Below are 27,045 nucleotides of genomic sequence, written 5' to 3'. Positions count from 1 at the left end.
AAAAAAATTATTTTTACAAATTATTTATTTGGAAATCAATTGCCAAGAAATAGTTTGTAATTTATCCCAAGAAGCATATTTTAAATGGTTATTTTTTCATATATGAAATACGTTTTTCGAGATAATAGTATTTCTTAAGAAAATTGCCACATAATTTTATATTTTCAATAATTTTTCATTCAAACAATTGTTTTAAAATCGTGGAAATGATAATCGAATATTTAATAACTAGGCTTTATCTTGTTTTATTATTCCTATTAGTGTGCGCAGTTAATAATGGAAAGCTATTCAAGAAACAGTTTAAAAATATCTAACTATTGGAGGTACTCTCACGAAACAAACAATAAATTCCCAGGTGCGAACAATATTTTGTAGTGATACATAGTTGTTTGTGTAAATGTACAATTTACAACTATCTGTAATTTTACATTAACATCAATGTTCCATTTACAAAATATATATTTCCAGTGTGTGATTTTTTTAAATTTTTACTGACATGAAAACTCATCTAAGTAGTTAATAGTTCAAATACAATTAACTGGAATAAATTGTACATGAAATATTTAATGCTCCACCATTATTGCTCATTGGTTAGTAATTCTGAGGGAAAAAATACTCTGCTCTGTTTACCCATACTTAACATAACGTATGTGATGTTGCGCCATGCGTGCGTAACATAAATAAAATATATTAATTTCCTGCCCATGCACATTAATATTTTGTGTATGTAGTGAATCAGCAGGTTTGAAAACGTGGCGGTCAATTGTGCATACTGAACCCGGCCTGACCCTTGTGCATACTGAACCCAGCCCGACCCTTGTGCATACTGAACCCGGCCCGACCCTTGTGCATACTGAACCTGGCCTGACCCTTGTGCATACTGAACCTGGCCTGACCCTTGTGCATACTGAACCCGGCCTGACCCTTGTGCATACTGAACCTGGCCCGACCCTTGTGCATACTGAACCTGGCCTGACCCTTGTGCATACTGAACCTGGCCCGACCCTTGTGCATACTGAACCTGGCCTGACCCTTGTGCATACTGAACCCGGCCCGACCCTTGTGCATACTGAACCTGGCCCGACCCTTGTGCATACTGAACCTGGCCTGACCCTTGTGCATACTGAACCCGGCCTGACCCTTGTGCATACTGAACCTGGCCTGACCCTTGTGCATACTGAACCTGGCCTGACCCTTGTGCATACTGAACCTGGCCCGACCCTTGTGCATACTGAACCTGGCCTGACCCTTGTGCATACTGAACCCGGCCTGACCCTTGTGCATACTGAACCCGGCCTGACCCTTGTGCATACTGAACCCGGCCCGACCCTTGTGCATACTGAACCCGGCCTGACCCTTGTGCATACTGAACCCGGCCTGACCCTTGTGCATACTGAACCTTACCTGACCCTTGTGCATACTGAACCTGGCCTGACCCTTGTGCATACTGAACCTGGCCCGACCCTTGTGCATACTGAACCTGGCCTGACCCTTGTGCATACTGAACCCGGCCTGACCCTTGTGCATACTGAACCCGGCCTGACCCTTGTGCATACTGAACCCGGCCCGACCCTTGTGCATACTGAACCCGGCCCGACCCTTGTGCATACTGAACCCGGCCCGACCCTTGTGCATACTGAACCTGGCCCGACCCTTGTGCATACTGAACCCGGCCTGACCCTTGTGCATACTGAACCCGGCCCGACCCTTGTGCATACTGAACCTGGCCTGACCCTTGTGCATACTGAACCCGGCCTGACCCTTGTGCATACTGAACCCGGCCTGACCCTTGTGCATACTGAACCCGGCCTGACCCTTGTGCATACTGAACCCGGCCTGACCCTTGTGCATACTGAACCCGGCCTGACCCTTGTGCATACTGAACCCGGCCTGACCCTCGGCCCGCAGGTACGGAGAGAAACAGCGCAAGAACGACAGCTCCGAGCTGTCGGGCATCCAGCTGCTGTCAGCCACCGCCTACCAGCTGAAGAAGCCCAAGCAGCAGCTGCTGATCCCCATCACCGTGTGGATCGGCATGGAGCAGGCCTTCATCGGCGCCGACTTCACGCAGGTGAGTCTCGGCCGACAGGTACTCCAGGGCCCGCTGGTGCTCCCGGCGCTCGTGAGCGCAAGGCTGTGAACTGGCGCGCAGTCTTCTCCTCGTGTTTAGGGAAGGTGGTGATAGTTGAGTCGTCGCCATAGTTGTGATGCAAGTCCTTTCTGTGCTTTTAAGAATTTGTACCCGGACACTTTCATGCCTAAAAAAATTATTCTGAAAACACTCGTGATAGCTATTTTCACTCTTCTATAAAACACAGTTAAGAAAACGAAATTCGGAAACGTACCGACCATCCGCCCTCAGCGTTACCTTAAAAGCTTTTCGTAAACATATCTCACTCTGATATCTCGAGCAGTTTTCACATCGCGTAGTTTCTTCTGAAGCTGTGCACACCGCGTGTATGTGCCCGGGTAGGCGGGGCCCTTAATCTTGCGCATCGGCAGAAAGCACATATGTAACTACTTCCACTGGGATTACAACCCTTGTTTTCATTCATTTAATTGTCAGCCCCCTTTTTTTTTTTATTAATTTGCCCTAAGCACAGACGGGTTCGAACACAGAATGCAAACCCGCCTACTTACTTAACTCTAATACACTTCAAAGTCCCAACCCATTGTTTACGTAACCATAATAACATAATCGTCAATATCATTACCATGGTTAGCGGGCGGCAGTCCGCGGCCTGGAACTCTCCGCGGGTCCTTGGTTCGATGCCCGGACCTGGCAGTCGGACCTCGAGTCCCGCTGTGGCTGGACGACAGTCTCTCTGATATTAACGAAGCACACGCCGCATGTTGGTTCGCAGTCGTCAGTCTGGTACGTGGAGTGTACCACCGCATGTCCCGCGAGTGCTCGCGATAACGCCCGCAGGGGTCAGAGGGCGTCGGCCTCCCGACTGTGGAGGCGAGGTCTTAATTGCGCGGTCCCACCACGGCAGGCCGGGCCGGTCACGACTTGCTATTTTGAACCAATCAGCCGCGGGCGACCGCCGGCCCGTGTGTGCCGCGAGCGGTCGTGCTGGCCGGGACCTTCGTTCCGAAACTGATCGAGGCCTCGGAACGCAACAGCGGTTTGAAACATCAGACGTCTTTTACGTGCGTGTTCGGGTGTACTCGGGTGCAGTGGCGTAGCCAGGATTTGTGTATGGGGGGTGTTAAGAAGCATGCCCCCCCCCCCTCCGTATTAAAGCGGTGGGTCCGGGGATTTGGATTTTAAGGTGTAAAATTGTGCTATTTTAGCAGTTTTCTGTTCTTAAATTTAAATATTGTAATGGTAAAAATTGTATTAATTTTAATATGAAATTTGTTTGAGTGACGAATAAGAAATTAATTAAAGATTTGGTGCTAAGTGGGGGGGGGGGTTCAACCCCTAACCCCCCCCCCCCCCATCCCTGGCTACGCCCCTGCTCGGGTGAGAGCGGTGTTACGAATCGCAGTGAGTTTGCCGAATATTAGCGCTCCATTACAACCGACCCAAGGACAATATGAAAAGAAAAGAAGAAAAACGAGAGACTCGTTCATTACTCGCCAGTGATGTGTAATCATACAATCTCGGTAACGCGCAAATACACGTGTTCTCATGTTGTTCATGTTGCAAATTAATTTATAATACGACAGTCGGACACGAAATTTTAAAGTAGAAATCTTAAATTTAATTCCGAATGTAATAAATATACTGATGAATAATAAATATTCTATTTTCAAGTTCGTACCAGAATTTCTGAACACGAATAACAAAGACATTAAAAAAAATCCTAAACCCAGATTTTTGACCAATTATCGACACGGAATTTTTATTAAAATTTAACCTTGTTGTTGTTGTTAAAATTCACTCAGTTAATGCTTTAAATTTCCCGCACACACAAAAGTTATACTTCTATGGCATTACTAAAATATTAACCTAAAACATTCTAAAACCCATATTATAACACTTAAGTACATGTTCGTATATTTGTTTTATGCTTAAACGACTGAAATTAGTCTGTAAATAATTACTAAAAACGAACCGTAACCTTATTAAGTAGATTCAACATTATTATATAATATTATTTTGCTAGAAAGCCTCTTGGGCGTTTAGAAGAAGAATGTGTATTATGATCATTGTAATGCCAATTTTCTTAGGTATATGACAACTGAAGATCACTTTTTACTACTACTATTTAATTCACCAAATATATTCCTGTGTAATTACACTATCATAAAGTTTCATTTGCCACACCAATACGTTTGTTATGTACCCTAATATTTACGAAAATGACTATACGGGTTTATGTGGGTCCGCCATCTTTTTTTCACATTTCCTTTCATCGACTTCTGTTCCATTTTTACGAAATTACTCCTACCAAACGCCGTATACTGAGAGCTAAGATGTTTACACTAAAAAAAAGCGCTTGCAAACATCAACATTCAGTTTCAACTTATTGAATTGACCGTTCAGAATTTAGTTCTGACTCTGAAATTTTCGAGTATGACACAAGGTGAATGATCAAGTACACGTGGGAACCAGCCGGTAGGCAAGAAGAGATTTAGTAAATATATGATTCAGTTTGACTTTCAGGTATGTGCAGTGTCTTGCCTGGTAAAAAAAAATGCAATCGGAATGTCGAAGCAACAGATGCACAACCAGATATAATAATTAAACAAAATAGTTCTCACTCTATTGTATAGCCTACTAATTTTCGTTATCAGGTTGTATTTTCATGAAACTAACGGATTCTGCGACAGTGAGTATTACGTGAGTTTAACAGGTGGCAGCTATCAGTGATCCAGTGGCTGCCGTAAGGGTTGGGGGGGAGGGGGGAGGTATACCTCCCTCCTCAGAAGGTATGAAAATATTTGCTAAATATCAGTGATGACCTTGTGTTACTGTGTGAGAAACCACGTTACCTACGGATACTGTTGTAGGTTCGTAAGTCTGTGAGTTAGTGTCAATAGTAAAGTAAGTTATTTAAAATAAGTGTGTTCATATTTTCAATTTTTTCCCTGCAAAATATCCCTTCCAAACTTACCCCTAAAAAAAAAAATCCTGTGTCTGCCACTGCGGTGACCTTAATTCCTGGTACCGTATATCGCTTGGCTCAAGCGATGATCTGTTCACGAAAACTTTCTACCGTGTTCCAGCACCCAGTGGTGACCTTATTCCCACATGTCAGACGGTGTAACCACTAGCACCGTAATGTAATACACAAATAACCAGTAACCTTTCCCGTCCCCCTTATTCACGCCCCAAATACATTTTTTTTTTAGAGCTGCTTATTACCTTCTTCCGGGAGTATTATCTTCTTCACTGCTTTCTATTATTACTTGATTGCTGTAGCCGACGTTTGCTTCAATGGCCGTAACAAGATAGGCTACTTAACATATTTTTTTTTACTTTTCTTAACACCATTTTGTATTTGCGTATTATTAATGACTAGGAAGATATATTTTTTGCGTAACATGCGTAATTCCCACTTTTGAACTGGCAAATCAGGGCGAGCTTGCCTCCGCACAAGATTGCTGCGATTCGTGTACTGACAGTGGACATGTACCTGAGAAAAACTCAAACCAATCACGCAACATAGACGATGCCTCAAAGTTTAAACATACACAACTATAGTCTCGAAATATTTTTGCGAAAAATACATGCCCCTGTTAGTAACCCATCCAGAGTTAAATGCAGTGATGCATTATCACACCTTAGTGTTCATGGTTGAGTATTATCACAATTGCGTGTAGCAAAAGATGTCCACAAATATTTCCGTATACTTTCATGCTCCTTGCTCACGCTTGTATAATGTTCGTGGATTATCTTTCTGTCTTGTTTCTTGTTATTTCACAACACAATAACTACCACCCTTTAGCCATTCATCGGCTGAGTTCTGGTATGGTGATATTTTATCTCTTTCTGTCACTTCCTAAAATATGAACTAAAATTTTCTGTTCATTTATCAATACTTCTCCGAAAGCATTCACTTTTTTTAATTTATTTCTTTACTAAGTTAAATATAACGAACATTATATTGATATTTACCCAGTAAACCATTATGAGGTAATTTCGTTTTTTTTTAATAACGGAAGAAATTGTACAACATACAAAGCACCCTATCCAGAGATGACTTCTGTCGTTTAATTGCACGCGCAATCCCTTGGGCCGCAGATTCCAAAAACCTTCCATGTGAATTCACATATGTGCAACTCAGTCTGAAATCACACCAGGTGATATGAACGATTCCTTTCGCCCATTTCCCCTGACCTTATGCAGTCGTTTGGTAAAGGATGTTCTTTGCCCATCCCCATACTGTTAATGGTAAGGTGTTTCAAATCATCTAATAACTCCGTGAATAGAGGACACATGACCCACGCCAGTCCGGTGGTGGAAATATAAGCTAAAATGTTGCATGTTAATCGAATGGTATAATACTCACCTTTGACTGAAGATCCGACTGTTTAAGCGGGCAGTAAACTTCTTGTCAAAATTAGTGATGCCTACGTTTGTATTCGCTGCGAGAGAAGTGTCTATAAATAATTAAATGTTATAATTATCTGTATAATTAAAATGCATCTAATAATTATAAATACCTTAAAGCTCGGGATGTAACAATAAAAATGAGAGGAGTGGGAAAGGATGGAGACAAATGAAATGATAATAAACGTTATGGTCATTAGAATCAAACCTAGGACTAAGGCTAATGGAGAAGGCGATACACCGCATGGTTATGGATGATGGATAGATGATGGATTATACATTTATGGATTTATGGCTGATGGGTGATGGCGCTGCCGATGATTTCGTGTGTGTGTGTATAATATGTATAAGGACAGTGGACTTAACAGTCGGAAATGATGGACTGGCGAACTGATGGCTTCCCATCAAATCGGACTTTGGACTTGAGTGCCCTCAGTCCGAACTGCCGTGTGTGGGAACGTCTCACTAGTGTTTACTGTCTGCCCCAACAATCAGCCGAGTGTCTTGCCATACGCATTCGTTTATATTCATTTGTTACATTCCAATTTTTTCTTCTTTTTTTCTAACCGAAAGTGCAGCGGCAAATTGCAACAGCCAAAGTTTCTTCCAAGTTCTACGATCAAACGATAAATCCAACAGCATTAGCAGCCACGAGAATGATCGTGTGTGGGAAAGGATTCAGTTCAGTCCAAACTGTCAGTTCGGACTGTTTGGTCCGAAATGAGCAGGTGACTGATTGTGTGTGCAGATAGCCTCAATCAATTCAAACTGTCAGTTGACCTCTGTTCGTGTGTGGCAGTCTTTTACCCTACTATCCATCGCAGTTCACGGCCAGTGACGTCGAAATTACTTTGCCCTTCGAGCGAAATTAAAATAAACATAACGTGCTAGTTAGTGTCCTCGACTTTTGACAAAAATATTGCTGAGCCAACTGTAAGTGTCCTGAGTCTGTAGAGTATTCTCACCGACAGACCCGACTCTTCTTAAGACCCTGACACATTCACGTCTGTTTGATTTGTCTGAGTTTTCCGACAATGCTGTCTGGTACGTTTTCTATAGCAGCATGCCACAGTCACTTGTCTGGTGCATCTGATTCCCATTATTCTGCAAATAATGCAGCACAGTAGGTTGCTATACTAAAGACTTCAAATAAAGTAGATATTAATGGAAATGTGTATAAAATATAATTTCGATATATTTCCAGAAAATTTAACCGACGTAAATATAGGTATATTTTGGCCAGACCTATTATTTTCATACTTTCACGTACTCGTAATTTTTATTTACATTTTTCGGGTACTACATTTTCCGTTTTAAAGCAAAGTATTGAATTATAAATAATAAAAAAAAGCTGTCCAAGACTAAATGATGAAAACCTAAAATTAAAATGTTTGTAAATAAATAATTTATATTTGAGCGATTTGTACTCATCTTACTTCTTATTGGAAAATATTGATCATGAAGTCGGAGGTATAGCATAGGAGGTTCAAGTCAGCCAGCTCCGGCGACGCTGCCATCAGCACCAGACGTCAAATGCCATGTTCACATCTGCACCGCCAGCTCTGACAGAACAGACGGACGCAACTGCGCGGGGGTGCGGCGTTTGTCCTAAAATCGTTTGTCCTAAAGCGTTTATCCTAATTTCGTTTGTCCTAAAAATTAGGACAAACGACGTTAGGACAAACGACTTTAGGACAAACGACTTTAGGACAAACGACTTTAGGACAAACGAATTTTAGGACAAACGACGTAACAGCTTCAAAATATTTTTACTCTGAGTTTTAGGACAAACGACTTTAGGACAAACGACATTAGGACAAACGACTTTAGGACAAACGACTTTTAGGACAAACGACTTTTAGGACAAACGACGGTTCCAGTATCGATAAATCCTTACTCTGAGTTTTAGGACAAACGACTTTAGGACAAACGACATTAGGACAAACGACTTTAGGACAAACGACATTAGGATAAACGACTTTAGGACAAACGACATTAGGACAAACGACTTTAGGACAAACGACATTAGGACAAACGACTTTAGGACAAACGACTTTTAGGACAAATGATTTTAGGACAAACGACATTATGAAAAACCAAGTTAGAACAAATGACTTTAGGACAAAAAACTTTGAGTCAAACTATTTTATTTAAAAACCACAGAGCATGTGAGAACTTACAGTAAAAGAAAACGTTTGAAAAAATAATGTTATATACTGGGGAAATTACATTCTATGTAAAAAAAAATTCAGCGTTTACGATCGTTACAATTTTTAGACATCTAGGAATAAACGACTACGGTTTCGACCTAAATCTGTTTTTTTTTTTTTTGCCATCTTGGATCCGACATATTTAAATAGAGCGCCCCACTCATTATGATGAAATTTTCGTCATGACCGCCATATTGAATTTTTCTGTTCCACTGGAGGCCGCCATCTTGGATGCCGTCGACTTTGTTTCTGTTCTTTGTTCCTAGATAGTGCCAGCAACGCTCTTGATTTTTTTTTGTTCTTCTGGAGGCCGCCATCTTGGATACCGTTGACTTAGTTTCTGCTGTTTGTTCCTAGAGAGCGCCAGCCTAGCTCTTTATTTTTTTTTTTGTTCTTCTGGAGGTCACCATCTTGGATACCAAGGACTTTATTTCTGCTGTTTGTTCATAGAGAGCGCCAGCGTCGCTCTGATTCATCACATAAGCTCGATGTTCCACTACCTACCATTGCTATTATGGTCCTTATCGACATATTAAATTTAAATTTTTTAACAAAATACATTGGAAGCGCTGTGATTCGAACCATCGCAGCTCTGATCTCTAGATTGGAAAACATACTCCTTTAACCGCACGGCCATCGAGACATTTACCAAACTGAGAATAAAAAGGTATATATAAAAATAACATGCATATTCGGAAATGTAATTTTTTTTATTTGAAGTAATAATAGCACCACCTGTTCGAGACAGAACCACCATCATGTATTAAGACGTAACTGTAACAATTATCGTTATGGTCACAATCTTGAATATCTGTAATTGTTTTGTTAGAAAATCGGGAAAAAATTTAAAAATCATTAAAAAATTAATCAATCAAATGAAATAATAAAAATCTTAAAAAACACCGTTGCACTTTTCATTACGGTCGCTATCTTGAAAATACATAATTTTAATGCTAGAGATTCGAAAAAAAAATTACTTATTAGAATACTGATTAATTAGTTCGATTCCTGTCCTTGAGTCGAAACTATTAGAGCAAAAAAAACAGTGAAATTTTCTTTGACCTTGAAATATGATTTTACCTTGACGACCATCATGGATCCGCCATTTCTCGTTCAGTACATGCTACCAGGAGCTACCACCTGCTAAAGGTCATTGCCACCATCTTGTTTTCGTCTGCTGGAGGACACCATCTTGTGCGTGTACTCGTCTTATAGAGTACATTACCATCATACTTGTCTAAGTTTTACCCGCTAGAGTGCAGTAATCATTTATTATTACTGAAGTGCCTGCCATCTTGAAATTTGGGCGCCATCTTGGAATCGTGTAATTATTTAGCTAGAAATTCTGGATAAAATTACAAAATTCATCAAAAAATTCACTCATTAAAGAAATGATTGATTATATCAATTCCTGTTCTTGGTTCGATCCTTGGATGATGCAAAAAAATAATTTTATGGAAAAAATAATTATTATAATAAATTATTATCAAAGTCCTAAAAGAGACTTAAAATCATCTATTACCATCATCCTTTAAACCATTACGACCGCCATTTTAGATATTTGTATTTATTGACTTATTAGTTCGGGAAAAATTTCAAAATTCACCGAAAAAATCACACATTATTTTACATATTGAATCGAAACTTTCTTCGATCTATGAACGAAGCTGAAAATAAATTTAATTTAAATACCAGAAAAATGTCAGGTTCGAGAAATAAAACACCGCAAGTTCTTTTACAAACATAATATTTATTACATAATTTCTATCCTACTAAAGGATCACTTGCGAAAGCCAGCAATCTTATAAACATTTAGCCCTGCATAGACGTGAAACGACTAATTCTTAGCTCCAACAGCTCCAACTGCTCCAAATGCTCCAACAGCTCCAAATGCTTCAAATGCTCCAAATGCTCCAACAGCTCCAAATGCTCCAAATTCTCCAAATGCTCCAAATGCTACAAATGCTTCAACTGCTCCAACAGCTCCAAATGCTCCAACTAATTTCAATTACTTTTTTTTATCGAACATGACATGAATACATGCATGACTTTATCAATATACATTTTGGATGTCAGTGGTGACTTTTTTACACCTTTTAGTTATAAATTTATTTAGATATGAGCTTTCGAGAAATGATAAAGTACATTTTTAAAAAATCTTAATTTTTCTTCAAGTTTATACACATGCAATTAATGGAAACCATTATTTTATGTAGCTAGCTTCCCTCAGTTCTTTAAGTATGAAGGATATTTCTTTGATGCTCGAATAGTTTCCTGCACAAAGCGAACCATGTAGAAGTCTTAGCCTGTCAACCAATATGTTAGGATCTTCCCATGAGGTATAATCAATCTCTCTGCTACGTTCATCTTCCGTGTATGTTTATAATAAAAATGATTATCCCTGGTGTCTTCTGTTTCAACACCAACCACAAGGTCACTTTCGTCATCGACCAGTGATTATCACAAGCTTGATTAGGATAATTTATTTTGTGCCGGAAATTAAGCATTTCGTCACCTTTTTTTAATTTTTCTATAATTTTAAATTTTTTTTTGGAAATATTTTTTTAATTTATCTGGTTGTTAAGGCGATTGGTGCACGGTAAAAAAACGGTCACAGGCCCGAAAACAATGAATTTTGTATCATATGACCACTAAAGAGTCTAGATGCCTATGTGGGTGACCGTTACTATGTAGGGAGGTCAGGAGCTTAGTTCCAGCTCGTCAGTGGCGAGATGGCCTTCATACGGGAAGGGTGTCGCTGGTGGTCGCTCTGCGGCCTGCCATCTAGCGGGAACTAACAAAACCTCGAAGGTTGTATCTCGCTCTCCCTCTAACACACAGCCGATAAGGTTCTTTCGTGCCCGGAGGAGGGGAAGGTTTATCAGGTTTCTCTTTCACTCATCCTTCGCCATGGGGAGGCGGAATGGATTATTTTTTGTCCGCAACTGCGCAGACGTCATGTGGCCACTCCCGCACTCTTCTCACTCAACTCGCTCATTCTCTCACACTATTTCAATAAATCTTTTCAAATCTTCAACATCAATACTTTAAACCATTGCGCTTCCTACGGATTAATTATATTTCATGCAAGTGCCTGAATTCAGCTGCAAAAAAATAAAACGCGTAGTCAATTTTTTTCTTCAAAAACCTTCCCAAACACTGTGTGTTAAAAAACATTCTGAAAGCCCATTTTTCTAGATAAATGTAAATTCTAAATCACCTACGCCACAAGGAAACATTGTGCTTTAATATTATGTAAAGAAAACACCTCTTAGTTTTATAGTTATGTAAAGGTGGTGTGATATGTTTTAGATGTCGCACCATCTTATCATCCATGTAGAAGAGTTACCCGAAAAGCTAACAAGACTTTTGCCATGGAAATGGAAATATGGTTAAGGAAATATTTTTCAAGTGTTTGTAAACAGTAAACAACATATAAAAAATCTTATAACTGTAAAATTAAAGTACAAACAACCCTATAGCAAATTTAATTCCAATATGAAAAAGTCTACAATAATGTTTACAAGAAACGAAATTGCAATAGCAATACAAAAATATCGCAATTTTGTTACATTGTTAATATATATATTATTTTTAATAAAGGCAATAAAAATGACATACTCAATATTTGGAATACAATAAATACCTTAAGCCCTACATAATTGCTGCGATATTCACAATAAATGCTTTTCTTAAATATAGTAATTAAAAAACATCGTAAATAAATTATGTACATACATATTATGGTGAAGGAAAGTGGACACTATCACACTGAAAAATCTTAGAGGGTAGTTTTCCTCATCTTATTTCTTTCTTTGCGTTTTTGGTCTTGTTCGTTAAAATATTTCATGTTCAAATACTTGATACGCATATACGTTCTTGTCCTGACAAAACTTCTTCTCGATATTTATTTTCAGTAGTTCCGCAAATAATTTTAGTCAGTGATTCAAAAATCCGCTCTTTTTTGCACAAATTGTTGCCATGAATATTATCAAAACACATTTCAGCGATCTTTATTAATTCAAAAAATTCATTAGTGGGACATTTTAAGTTACCCTTTGATTATACATGTATCCAGCTATCGTCCTCCGAATTGAAATCCGTAGTGCCAAGGTCAGGATATTTATTTCTGAAACGGTGAGCTATATAGCCAGAAACATATTTCAGCCCTTCAAGAGAAATCTCGTCACTGGAAAGGGGCCTGGCCTCTAAATCTAAAGCTGGGTTTACGATTGATTTCCTTAAGAATTATAACTTAACATCGAGCACACGATTAAGTCAAAACTACATTTTACAGTTTATGATTGCCATAGAAGTCGTTAATTCTAAACAATCACAGAACAAAACACATGGTCGGCCATTGTTCGAAACGGAGAAGCAGGTTTGAAATAGGTTATTGACAAATGGGATATCTATTTTTCGAAATGGATGATGATTACAAATTACAAATATACGAATTCTAACCCAAAATACTGCCTCGCTCAGTCCAATAATAAGACATAAACTTCCGGTTGAAAGGTTCCGGTTTGTTGTGATTGGTCGCTTCCCTTAAGTCTTAACGAAAAATATAAAATATAACCATTTCTGTTAAGTCTTAAGTCATCATATGGTTCGCACACGACCCGTCAAAATTCACACACGACAATCATAAACCATTACACTAGTTTACATAGAGTCATATGGTAAGTACAGGACTAAGTCTTAAGTCTTAATTCTTAATTTTCAATCGTAAACCCACCTTAAGTCTATTTCTTCCATGTCAGCAAGATCTATTTCATTTAAAGGTGATTTCTCTTGAAATGTATTTGTAAAATACATTTCCTTGCACAAAAGTAGTTCTGTAATTTCATTCTGATAAGCACTGTCTCTGTCAATACCTACTTCATGTCCTGGGGAATCCTTCCCAACCCCGCCAAGACAGAAGCAATTCTTTTCACCAGACGCCGCCCCCGTCAGCCACCAGCACTGTTCGTGGGAGGCGCAGTGATCAACTGGAGCGATTCAGTGAAATACCTCGGTGTGACACTGGATCGCACACTGCGCTTCTCACAGCACTTCTCGTCGGCCACTGCCCGGGCCTATCGCGTATTCAACTCGCTCTCCCCCATACTCCGCCCCTACAGCCCCCTCCCAGACCAGGACCGTGTACGCCTCTTCAAGGCGTACATAGTACCTATCTTATTGTATGCATCAGTAATATTTGCCCATGTACCCGACATCCGTTTCCACCAACTAAATACATGTTTCAATAAACTACTCAGAGCCACACTCGGGAAATACAGACACGTAACCAACATACAGCTACATGACCTTGCACACACACAATCACCAAGATCTCTAGTCACACGATACACAGACAAATTCTTCCACAAAGCTGCACAACACCCGTCTACACTGATACAGAACATTGGCAAACACGACATCACCAGACCCTATCCACACAAACTCATTACAGATTACCACCCCGGCAGGCCACCCTGACTGGGCGGCCCCAAGATCTCCACTGGGAAACCATCCAAAGTGAAAGTGCAGTGTATATCATGTATATATGTGTATAGTATGGACGCCAACCACAGTGCCATACCGGTGTAGCCATTAACGGACGGCAACCATAGCGCATTGTTTATTTGTTTGTTTGATAGCTTAGTTTTTAAACCAATAATATTCAGTTTTCTTGTAACACTTATCTGTATTTATTCATTTTTAATTCTTTGTAAATAATACTAAATGTAATAATGTGTGCATTTCCCAGTGATGTGAAGACATTGAGCCCAATGGCTCCAAAGGCAAAGACAAAAGGTTTTTTAAAGTTTCCTTTTATGATATGTATATATTCTGTGACATGTAAAAACTGAAGTGTTAATATGTAAAAATTTGGCAAAAGAGCAGGAAACTGCTGGTATGTCTAAATAACCCTGCAAACCATGTACCTATTGTGACAATTACGAAAAATAAAAACCTATTAAAAACCTAAAAAAAACTTCTGAGACGTCAGCTTTCGGATTCAGCGATCGTGGGTTCTACTCCCGGCCACGCCGGAAAAAAAATGTTTTTTTTTTCTGGTAAATTCTAAGATTATATCCATACATCTAACTGTAAATGATTCGGAGAGACTTTACCATTTCTTTGTGACGTTGCAACTCCAAATAGTTATCTCAGATGGTAATAGGTAGTGTCGGTAACTCATTTCCCTATGATAATTTTACATAAATATAGTTTAAAAAACTAAAAAAACATGCTTTTAAAGAATATCAAACTAAAAAGTTAAAAATAAATATAGTTTAAAAAACTAAAGAAACATGCTTTTAAAGATTATCAAACTAAAAAGTTAAAAATAATTTTAAAATTTAATTTATGACAATAGTATTTAAGCAATACTAGTATAAATGAGAATAAAGCATGGGGCGCTTAATATACCAAAAATATGGCACAAAGCGCCTCAAGCTTTTTTTCTCATTTATACTAGTATTTCTTATATACTATTGTCATAAATTAAATTTTAAAATTATTTTTAACTTTTTAGTTTGATAATCTTTAAAAGCATGTTTCTTTAGTTTTTTAAACTATATTTATTGATGTTCCATACCTCTAATATACGGACAGAGAAAAAACCACTCTAACACATCTTAGTTCAGTTTAACTGTTAACAAATATTTATATTTTCAGGTCCTATACATATTTCCGAATGTTTTACTGACTGAGTTATACTGGACATTAATTAAATTGATCTCTGATATTTATACTTTTAAACGAAATTTTGAATTTATCATTTTATGTAAACTCTAATGCGTTAAAAAGTGTAACGCAACACTACACACAGGTAGTGATGTCTAGTGCACTGCCCTTTGCACATTAGTTAACAAAAAAATAAAATGAAATATTAATTACTGATAAATAATACCTTGATGTCGTGATACAAGTAACACATGCTTATCTGATATTTATCTCAATTAGAATACGAAATAGGAAGATAAAATAATTAACTGATTTTAAGACTGATTTATTACTTACACAGTACAGTGCATTTTGAAGACAAATGGGTCTTAAGAAGCGAAAATCGTACTCGATTAAAGGATGGTATGGTGTTCGGTATATTAAGGTTTCCCTCAAAGTAACGGTTTCAGAATGCTTTTAAGATATTAGTTACATCCCAACATAAGTTTAAAACATTTCTCTTAAGAGTGTGCTTCGTAGCATTAAAAGATGTGCCTTAATTATTTTGCAAATTTATCATTGTTATGGTGACGATGTCAGGGGTTTTCGTAATTTTTTTTTTAGAAATATAGTACAGTTTTAGCAACTACGTTAAGAACTGTTATTTTATTCACACAGAGAAAAGAATTACAAAATGCTAAAATTTTGCGTTTGTCTTTTTATATACTATATAGGTTTGTTATTATATGTGTGTTGTAACATGTATAAAAATGTTAAATATATTCAACAATATTTGGTAATTATATATATTAAAAAACTTTTATGTACGCGACATGAAACTACGTGAAATGTTTTCAGTCTATAAAGGCCTATTCTATGATTTTTTTAAATTATTAATTCTTATGCAAACAATTAATAAAATTGGAAGTTTCTTACATTGTCGGTATATGCATAGCATTACAGTTATTCCAAAATATTCTCTACCAGTGTTTACCTAAGGTTTGCATGTTACGTTGGTTCTTCTACTAATACACGTATCTTACAAGAGGTTTGTAATAGATTAAATGAGGTAAGTAAGAATTCGTTTTTATAAACATTGTGTATGAAATTATAAATTTTGAGATGTATAATAACAAAAATAAGTGCGTTCCGAAGACATATGTCGGTAGTGTTACCCACTGAAACATTATTCCCACTTCAACTCTCTGTAAAAATAGAAGTATGGGGTTGAATGCTCAAAAGGGGTATATAAATAAAATTTGAGGCTTCTTCCTTATTTCATACGCTAGTGTCCCCCACTTACAATTGCAAACAAAAAATTTTCCTCGATGTTGTAATTTACTCTGCGTAATCACAAAATTTTTTGGCAGTAAATAAGTATTTAATTTTTAAAAATGAAAGCATTCATGTTTCGAAAAAAACATTAAACCGATGTGGGTAAAAATGTTTATAGATACTCCAGTAAAATTTTCAGTTTGATTGTTTTGATAGTTTCGGAGCTGTTGCGAGTTTAGTTTGGAGGATTCTTCGACCGCGCGAGGCGAGTTTGGCTCTTTTTCATTTTCTTCCAGCCGATACCCGGCTTCACCTCGCATCCTCTGCTGGTCTTCCCTTGTCCTCTCCAGATGTATTACTGTATATTAGCTCCATGAACGCGACCTTGACAGACCCTTTGTTTCTTCCGTCTCCTCTCGTCATCCCTCTACACCCCATTCTTCCCCCTCCCCCCCCCCCCCCCCCCCCAGGCAGCGGCCCGCCGGCCGGAGCTCCGCCAGACTACCTGGTTGCGACAAGCGCCGCCCTCAGCGCCACGTCGCGGGGACATTCTTCCCGGCGGCGAGAGTTTTACACGCAGCACTAGAACTGTCACTCCAGAGGGCATGTTTTGAGTCGGATCGTATCAAAAACAAAAGGATATGAAAATATATAAATAACTCAATAGTGTTCTGCCAATAATGCTTTCATTTTCAATTAAATTTATTCTTTAATTTGCTCCTGAAGTAGTCCAGCAGTGATCAATGGAAATTGTCAATATTAAACTGTAATTTTGACGATGAAAATTTTTTCTTCTTACCTTTATATGTGCAGAAACCTATTCGTACTCTCGTTTCTTGAACTATAATTAAGTTTAACATAATTATGTGTTTTCTAAATAATTCTGGCTTGGAATAAAAATAAATGCATTTAAAATGACATAACTCAATTAAAAAAAGTTTATTAAAAATATCCTAGGTATATTATGTCTTAAAAAGAAGCATCAAAAATAAATATGTACAGGTAAATAAGTTTTTTCGTAATATTTTCCATGCACCAATCGCCTTAAGGGGGTGATTTACTCTTTGTTAGGCCGGTGTACGCCACGTGTTTAAACTTTGTGCCAGTGGACCGAAGACCCCTTTCCCAGGGGGCCTATCTGATATTTTGCTGTCAAATGTGGATGTGGGCAGCCCAGTTTAAATTTCTCTCGCCTGCAGTCACGTCCCGAGTTTGTAATTTTATTTCTCTTCGTGACCAAAATTGCATAGAGTGGCTTCTGGGCTGCAAGCTGCTACTTCTTAGAGGCCTGCTGAGAATAGCAAGTCTCGTCACGAATGAGTCTCCAGTGGACCTGTGTTCCCACCTTAGTGGCTATTTCTGTCCCCCCTTCCTCTCACTCCACCTCACATTTGTTCTGAGAAATCAAGTCGGGAGCAGTGACCTGACGTGAACTTAGTCAAAACGATGGGCTAATTCAAGGACTTTCTCCCTGGTCTTACAGAGACGTCCACGACATCTAGTGGCAGAAAAAGTAACCGCGGGCCTGGTCGCCAGTGTGTATAGCACACCCTCTTGACACCTGGTGGCAAGTCAGCACACCGCCTCAATTAGTTCCCCTTTACGCCACTAGAAAGCAGCACCGCAGTGCCATAAGGCACTATGTTTCTTCTCGCGGCCAGTAGAAGTCGATTGTTTGTTGCCTTCTGTACTTGCCAGTAGAGAGTGCGCATGTCTGTGTTCTTGTCACGACCGCCTCGGACTCCTTCGCATGTTTGCGGCCATGAGTCCACCCTTCCCCGTCTTTTTTCCTAGGGCCGACCACCCGATTTAATTAGTAGCTTTGACCGTCATCGCCAGGTCTCAGTAATCTGACGTCGACTGCTGACCACATCTTCTCGGCGTCCTCTGCGTTAAGAGGCTTTTCGCGGGAATGGCGACTTTCGGTTGCATAAAAGATGTAGTCAGTTGCTTAAGGGATGTGATCCCATTTGTACAGTAACCAGGCAGATGTAGTTTTTAGAAAAAGTCATGTGTAGTTAAAATTTTTAATTTTTTTATTCTTTAAAAATTTGTTTTCCTAACGCGCATCCGCGATTTCTCGGTGCGCGTCATCCTGATGTCAGCGCGAGACACCTCGGAGGCCCAGTTTCCACACCCTGTTTGGTGAGTAATCCGTTTTTTCCTCCTCCCCATATTCCCGATTGTTGGCCTTTCGCGCCGAATGTGTATGACTGTCTGGAAGCAGGTCTAATTCGTTTTAAATTTGACTTGTGTTTCAGACAGGGTCCAAGTTTCTGGGGAGAGAAATTGCTCCCCACATGATCTTCGGGACCTCCAGCTAAATTCCCCCTTTAGAAGAGTTTTCCTCTCGGAGCGACGTCATCCTGGGAAGATCCGGGTGATATGAGCTATATATATTTTCCGCTTGCATGGAAGGAACTAAATTCATTAAAAAGATACCAGCGAGCAGTGCTTTAAGAACGTAATCCTCAAGAACATGTAAAATCAAGGAAACTAATATATATGTAATCGTTGGGAGAATCAAATTATGGTGCTATACTTGAAATTTAGTTAATGTAATAATTTTTTGTTAATGTGTAATATGTATAAGTTAATTACCAGAGGGGACACGAGGCGGTGAACACGACAAAATTTACACTCGTTGCACTCTAGTAACTTGGGAGTTCGTGGATCGTTATGTAGAAGAAGGTATATGATAAATAAATACACTATATAAATAATTGTTAATTACTAAGATCTTTATTATCATGTCGAAATAATACTAAAACAAAACCTCTTAATGATAAACCAGGAAAACCTATAGACCAAATTATTTATATAGTGTATTTATTTATCATATACCTTCTTCTACATAACGATCCACGAACTCCCAAGTTACTAGAGTGCAACGAGTGTAAATTTTGTCGTGTTCACCGCCTCGTGTCCCCTCTGGTAATTAACTTTAATTTTCTTAATATTTTGCCCAGCAGTTTCCAAGGTGTTTTTAATTAATTTAAAATAATATATTTTTTGGGCACGAGGGGCGTTACAATTTTATTACGTCATTTCCATCGTTTTGATCTCAAGCCACTATCACTGTCTTCGCTCTTGACCGCTTTAGGTGCTTCAGCACAGTACTCAATTATATCAGCATCACAATCTTGATCAGGAAATTAATTTTATTACGTCGTTTCCATCGTTTTGGTCTCAAGCCACCATCACAGTCTTCGCTCTTGCATGATTTAGGTGCTTCAGCACAGTACTCATTCATGTCAGCCTTAGATTTGTCAGCACAGTCATCGATCATGTCAGCCTCAGATGTGTCACCACAATCTTCAATAATGTCAGCTTCAGATGTTTCATCACAGTCTTCGGTCTTGTCAGCTTCAGGTGGTTCTCCATCTTTCACATTTTCATGGAGATGACTAGATATTGATGTAAATATATTTTAATTTCTAATGAGATTTCTACTTTCTTCGTTTTTTTTTTTTTTTTTTGAAATTATTGTCTTGATATATATCAGTATTTTTAGCATTAGCTTTTTTACATTCTTCATAATCATTATTGTCGTCTAATATTCTGCCTTCGTTCCTCTTCCACGATGTTGGAGCACAGTCTTCGTTATCTTTATTCATCTTAGTTGTACAGTTCTTGCAATGTCTATCCAAGTAATATCTTCAACCAAACGATTTATGACACTGACTGCAATTATATGGTTTTTGACAAGGACCCAAATTAAACTCCTTCTCTCATGTCGTTTAGCATTTTTTCTCAAGTTAAACATCTTGCTCCAGTATCTACAGTGATGTCGTTTTGATACAGCTACAGGCAACAAATCAGGGTACATGTTAGATTCTGCGACTAATGGCAGATGCAAACTAAGAGTTTTAAATTAAAACCATTACTTAAATAGAATTTTTTAAATATTTCGTCAGCGAGAGTTAAATTATCTCATGCAAAAGTACTGGTTGTAAGTAGTTATGCTTTTCAACAACAGATGATGCCACGTGTTGCTGCAGGTAAATAATATTTATTTCTTTTATGCGGGATGCGGATGTTCACTAACGATCGCAAAAGAAGGATAGCTTTGCTAGACTCCAAGGAGAAGGAAGTTTGTTCATCCAGTTAGTGTTTCTCAGATTTCTCAGGGCATATTATTATTTGACTGAATAATGATTTTTTTTTAAATTCCACCTGTTAAAAATATTGCAAGTGATGATTTAGTAGCAGAAATTCACTAATTAAATTTAACCTTGAATATAATGACATGTCTCATAAAAGTAAAACTCCTTCATGGAGAGATCGGTTTCTCAGAAATAACCAGAAGCACTTGGAGAAACCATACGAATGATCGCAAGCACACGGAAAAAAACCATCAAAATATTGACAAGTATAATTAGGAGCACATGGAGAAAACCATCATAATATTGACATGGATAATCGGGAGCACACGGAGAAAACCACCACACATTTTTTTTGATAAATTACAAAAAAAAAATTAAACAAAAATTACAAAATATAAAAAAACTGATTCTGCTAGCTTATAAAATTCTCATTATTGAGCAAAGATAGAGTTCTAGTCCAAGCCAGAATCAGGCTGACATGATTGAGTACTGTGCTGAAGCACCTGAAGCGGTCAAGATCGAAAACTGTGATGGTGGCCTGAGACAAAAACGATGGAAACGTCGTAATAAAATAAATTATCCTGATCAAGCTTGTGATGCTGACATGAATGAGTACTGTGCTGAAGCACCTAAATCATGCAAGAGCGAAGACTGTGATGGTGGCTTGAGACCAAAGTGATGTAAATGACGTAATAAAATTAATTTCCTGATCATGCTTGTGATGCTGACATAATTGAGTACTGTGCTGAAGCACCTAAAGCGGTCAAGAGCGAAGACAGTGATGGTGGCTTGAGATAAAAACGATGGAAATGACGTATAAAAATTGTAACGCCCCTCGTGCCCAAAAAATATATTATTTTAAATTAATTAAAAACACCTTGGAAACTGCTGGGCAAAATATTAAGAAAATTAAAGTTGATTACCAGAGGGGACACGAGGCGGTGAACACGACAAAATTTACACTCGTTGCACTCTAGTAACTTGGGAGTTCGTGGATCGTTATGTAGAAGAAGGTATATGATAAATAAATACACTATATAAATAATTTGGTCTATAGGTTTTCCTGGTTTATCATTAAGAGGTTTTGTTTTAGCATTATTTCGACATGATAATGAAGATCTTAGTAATTAACAAAGTTAAGGGGGAGCCCCTACATTATTTAAAACAATACATATTACACCTAAACAAACAAATTGTTACATTAACAAAATTTCAAGTATAGCACCATAATTTGATTCTCCCAACGATTACATATATATTAGTTTCCTTGATTTAGCATGTTCATGAGCATTAAGTTCTTAAAGCACTGCTCGCTGGTATCTTTTTAATGAATTTAGTTCCTTCCATGCAAGCGGAAAATATATGTAGCTCATATCACCCGGATCTTCCCAGGATGACGTCGGACCGAGAGAAAAACTCTTCTAAAGGGAGAAATCAGCTGGAGTTCCCGAAGATCATGCGGGGAGCAATTTCTCTCCCCTGAAACTTGGACCCTGTCTGAAACACAAGTCAAATTTAAAACGAATTAGACCTGCTTCCAGACAGTCATACACAGTCGGCGCGAAAGGCCAACAAACGGGAATATGGGGAGGGGGAAAAAACGGATTACTCACCAAACAGGGTGTGGAAACTGGGCCTCCGAGGTGTCTCGCGCCGACATCAGGATGACACGCACCAAGAAAGCGCGGATGCGCGTTAGGAAAACAAATTTTTAAAGAATAAAAAATATAAAAATTTTAACTACACATGACTTTTTCTAAAAACTACATCTGCCTGGCTACTGTAAAAATGGGATCACATCCCTTAAGCAACTGACTACATCTTTTATGCAACCGAAAATCGCAGTTCCCGCGAAAATCCTCTTAGCGCAGAGGACGCTGAGAAGATGTGGTCGGCAGCCGAGGTCAGAGTACTGAGTCCTGGCGATGACGGTCATAGCTACTAATTAAATCTGGTGGTCGGTCGGCCCTAGGATAAAAGAGGGGGAAGGTTCGGCTCAAGGCCGAAAACATGCGAAGGAGTCCGAGGCGATCGTGACAAGAACACAGACATGTGCACTCTCTACCGGCAAGTACAGAAGGCAACAAACAATCGACTTCTACAGGCCGCGAGAAGAAACATAGTGCCTTATGGCACTGTGGTGCTGCTTTCTAGCGGCGTAAAGGGTAACTAATTGAGGCGGTGTGCTGACTTGCCACCAGGTGTCAAGAGGGTGTGCTATACACACTGGCGACCAGGCCCGCGGTTACTTTTTCTGCCGCTAGATGTCGTGGACGTATCTGTAAGACCAGGGAGAAAGTCCTTGAATTAGCCCATCGTTTTGACTAAGTTCACGTCAGGTCACTGCTCCCGACTTGATTTCTCAGAACAAATGTGAGGTGGAGTGAGAGGAAGGGGGGACAGAAATAGCCACTAAGGTGGGAACACAGGTCCACTGGAGACCCATTCGTGACGAGACTTGCTAATATCAGCAGGCCTCTAAGAAGAAGCAGCTTGCAGCCCAGAAGCCAATCTATGCAATTTTGGTCATGAAGAGAAATAAAATTACAAACTCGGGACGTGACTGCAGGCGAGAGAAATTTCAACTGGGCTGCCCACGTCCACATTTGACAGCAAAATATCAGATAGGCCCCCTGGGAAAAGGGTCTTCGGTCCACTGGCACAAATTTTAAACACGTGGCGTACAGCGGCCTAAAACAGAGTAAATCACCCCCTTAACAACCAGATAAATTAAAAAAATATTTCCAAAAAAAAATTAAAATTATAGAAAAATAAAAAAAAGGTGACGAAATGCCTAATTTCCGGCACAAAATAAATTATCCTAATCAAGCTTGTGATAATCACTGGTCGATGACGAAAGTGACCTTGTGGTTGGTGTTGAAACAGAAGACACCAGGGATAATCATTTTTATTATAAACATACACGGAAGATGAACGTAGCAGAGAGATTGATTATACCTCATGGGAAGATCCTAACATATTGGTTGACAGGCTAAGACTTCTACATGGTTCGCTTTGTGCAGGAAACTATTCGAGCATCAAAGAAATATCCTTCATACTTAAAGAACTGAGGGAAGCTAGCTACATAAAATAATGGTTTCCATTAATTGCATGTGTATAAACTTGAAGAAAAATTAAGTTTTTTTAAAAATGTACTTTATCATTTCTCGAAAGCTCATTTCTAAATAAATTTATAACTAAAAGGTGTAAAAAAAGTCACCACTGACATCCAAAATGTATATTGATAAAGTCATGCATGTAATCATGTCAAGTTCGATAAAAAAAAAGTAATTGAAATCAGTTGGAGCATTTGGAGCATTTGGAGCTGTTGGTGTAATTGGAGCTGTTGGAGCATTTGAAGCATTTGGAGCTGTTGGAGCATTTGGAGCCTTTGGAGCATTTGGAAATGATGGAGCTGTTGGAGCATTTGGATCTGTTGGAGCATTTGGAGCATATGGAGCATTTTGAGCTGTTGGAGCATTTGGAGCTGTTGGAGCATTTGGAGCATTTGGTGCATTTGGAGCCTTTGTAACATTTGGAGCTGTTGGAGCATTTAAAGCATTTGTAGCTGTTGGAGCAGTTGCAGCTGTTAGAGCATTTGGAGGAGTTGGAGCTGTTGGAGCTAAGAATTAGTCTTTTCACGTCTATGCAGGGCTAAATGTTTATAAGATTGCTGGCTTTCGCTAGTGATCCTTTAGTAGGATAAAAATTATGTAATAAATACTATGTTTGTAAAAGAACTTGCGGTGTTTTATTTCTCGAACCTGACAATTTTCTAGTATTTAAATTAAATTTATTTTCAGCTTCGTTCATAGATCAAAGAAAGTTTCGATTCAATATGTAAAATAATGTGTGATTTTTTCGGTGAATTTTGGAATTTTTCCCGAACTAATAAGTCAATAAATACAAATATCTAAAATGGCAGTCGTAATGGTTTAAAGGATAATGGTAATAGATGATTTTAAGTCTCTTTTAGGACTTTGATAATAATTTATTATAATAATTTTTTTTCCATAAAATTATTTTTTTGCATCCTCCAAGGATCGAACCAAGAACAGGAATTGATATAATCAATCATTACTTTAATGAGTGAATTTTTTGTTGAATTTTGTAATTTTATCCAGAATTTCTAGCTAAATAATTACACGATTCCAAGATGGCGCCCAAATTTAAAGATGGCAGGCACTTCAGTAATAATAAATTATTACTGCACTCTAGCGGGTAAGACTTAGACAAGTATGATGGTAATGTACTCTATAAGACGAGTACACGCACAAGATGGTGTCCTCCAGCAGACGAAAACAAGATAGTGGCAATGACCTCTAGCAGGTGGTAGCTCCTGGTAGCATGTACTAAACGCAAAATGGCGGATCCATGATGGTCGTTAAGGTAAAATCTAATTTCAAGGTTCAAGGTCAAATTTCAATGTCAAAATCAAATTTCAAGGTCAAGGTCAATGTTCAATGCCAACAGTTGAGGACAAAGTTATGGTGAACAGAATATTATACTAACATGGAATCAGCACACTCTAGCAGACGAAAACAAGATGGTTTTCTCCAGCGGATGAAGACAAGATGGCGGACATGTCGTCATACTAGCTGACGACCACCTTGCTATTGGTGGCGGATATCAATCTGTAGGTGGTTTCTGTGGAGGAATGATTTTTTTTTTAATTTGTGCTCTAATAGGTTTGAATCAAGGACAGGAATCGAACTAATTAATCAGTATTCTAATAAGTAATTTTTTTTTTGAAATCTCTAGCATTAAAATTATGTATTTTCAAGATAGCGACCGTAATGAAAAGTGCAACGGTGTTTTTTAAGATTTTTATTATTTCATTTGATTGATTAATTTTTTAATGACTTTTAAATTTTTTTCCCGATTTTCTAACAAAACAATTACGCATATTCAAGATTGGGACCGTAACGATAATTGTTACAGTTACGTCTTAATATATGATGGTGGTTCTGTCTCGAACAGGTGGTGCTATTATTACTTCAAATCAAAAAAATTACAAGTCCGAATATGCATGTTATTTTTATATATACCTTATTTTATTCTCAGTTTGGTAAATGTCTCGATGGCCGTGCGGTTAAAGGCGTAAGTTTTCCAATCTAGAGATCAGAGCTGCTATGGTTCGAATCACAGCACTTCCAATGTATTTTGTTAAAAAATTTAAATTTAATATGTCGATAAGGACCATAATAGCTATGGTAGGTAATGGAACATCGACCTTATGTGATGAATCAGAGCGACGCTGGCGCTCTCTATGAACAAACAGCAGAAACAAAGTCCTTGGTATCCAAGATGGTGACCTCCAGAAGAACAAAAATAAATAAAATAAAGAGCTAGGCTGGTACTCTCTAGGAACAAACAGCAGAAACAAAGTCAACGGTATCCAAGATGGCGGCCTCCAGAAGAACAAAAAACATCAAGAGCGTTGCTGGCGCTATCTAGGAACAAAAAACAGAAACAAAGTCGACGGCATCCAAGATGCCGGCCTCCAGTGGAACAGAAAAATTCAATATGGCGGTCATGACGACAATTTCATCATGAGTGGGGCGTTCTATTTAAATATGGCGGATCCAAGATGGCAAAAAAAAAACAGATTAAGGTCGAAACCGTAGTCGTTTATTCCTAGATGTCTAAAAATTGTAACGATCTTAAACGCTGAATTTTTTTTACATAGAATGTAAAGTATTTCCCCAGTATATGACATTATTTTTTCAAACGTTTTCTTTTACTGTAAGTTCTCACATGCTCTGTGGTTTTTAAATAAAATAGTTTGACTCAAAGTTTTTTGTCCTAAAGTCATTTGTCCTAACTTGGTTTTTCATAATGTCGTTTGTCCTAAAATCATTTGTCCTAAAAGTCGTTTGTCCTAAAGTCGTTTGTCCTAAAGTCGTTTGTCCTAATGTCGTTTGTCCTAAAGTCGTTTGTCCTAATGTCGTTTGTCCTAAAGTCGTTTATCCTAATGTCGTTTGTCCTAAAGTCGTTTGTCCTAATGTCGTTTGTCCTAAAGTCGTTTGTCCTAAAACTCAGAGTAAGGATTTATCGATACTGGAACCGTAGTTTGTCCTAAAAGTCGTTTGTCCTAAAGTCGTTTGTCCTAATGTCGTTTGTCCTAATGTCGTTTGTCCTAAAGTCGTTTGTCCTAAAACTCAGAGTAAAAATATTTTGAAGCTGTTCCGTCGTTTGTCCTAAAATTCGTTTGTCCTAAAGTCGTTTGTCCTAAAGTCGTTTGTCCTAACGTCGTTTGTCCTAAAGTCGTTTGTCCTAATTTTTAGGACAAACG

At 38.4% G+C, this 27,045-nt stretch overlaps 1 protein-coding gene across 4 annotated transcripts in view; it reads left to right on the top strand.

Annotated features, from left to right (window-relative positions):
• The window catches only part of LOC134546219 (UNC93-like protein), a 530,827-nt gene that overhangs the window by 471,240 nt on the left and 32,542 nt on the right, over nucleotides 1–27,045 (top strand). For all 4 annotated transcript variants that reach the window (XM_063388842.1, XM_063388844.1, XM_063388845.1 and 1 more), the window contains exon 4: nucleotides 1,909–2,071. In XM_063388842.1, coding sequence (XP_063244912.1) covers nucleotides 1,909–2,071 — 163 coding nt within the window. The remainder of the gene's footprint in view (nucleotides 1–1,908; nucleotides 2,072–27,045) is intronic.

The sequence above is a fragment of the Bacillus rossius genome, chromosome 1, assembly GCF_032445375.1.
Source record: "Bacillus rossius redtenbacheri isolate Brsri chromosome 1, Brsri_v3, whole genome shotgun sequence".
Classification (NCBI taxonomy): Eukaryota; Metazoa; Arthropoda; class Insecta; order Phasmatodea; family Bacillidae; genus Bacillus; species Bacillus rossius.
The sequence above is the reverse complement of the archived record's forward strand: the minus strand, read 5'-3'. Positions and strand labels throughout refer to the sequence as shown.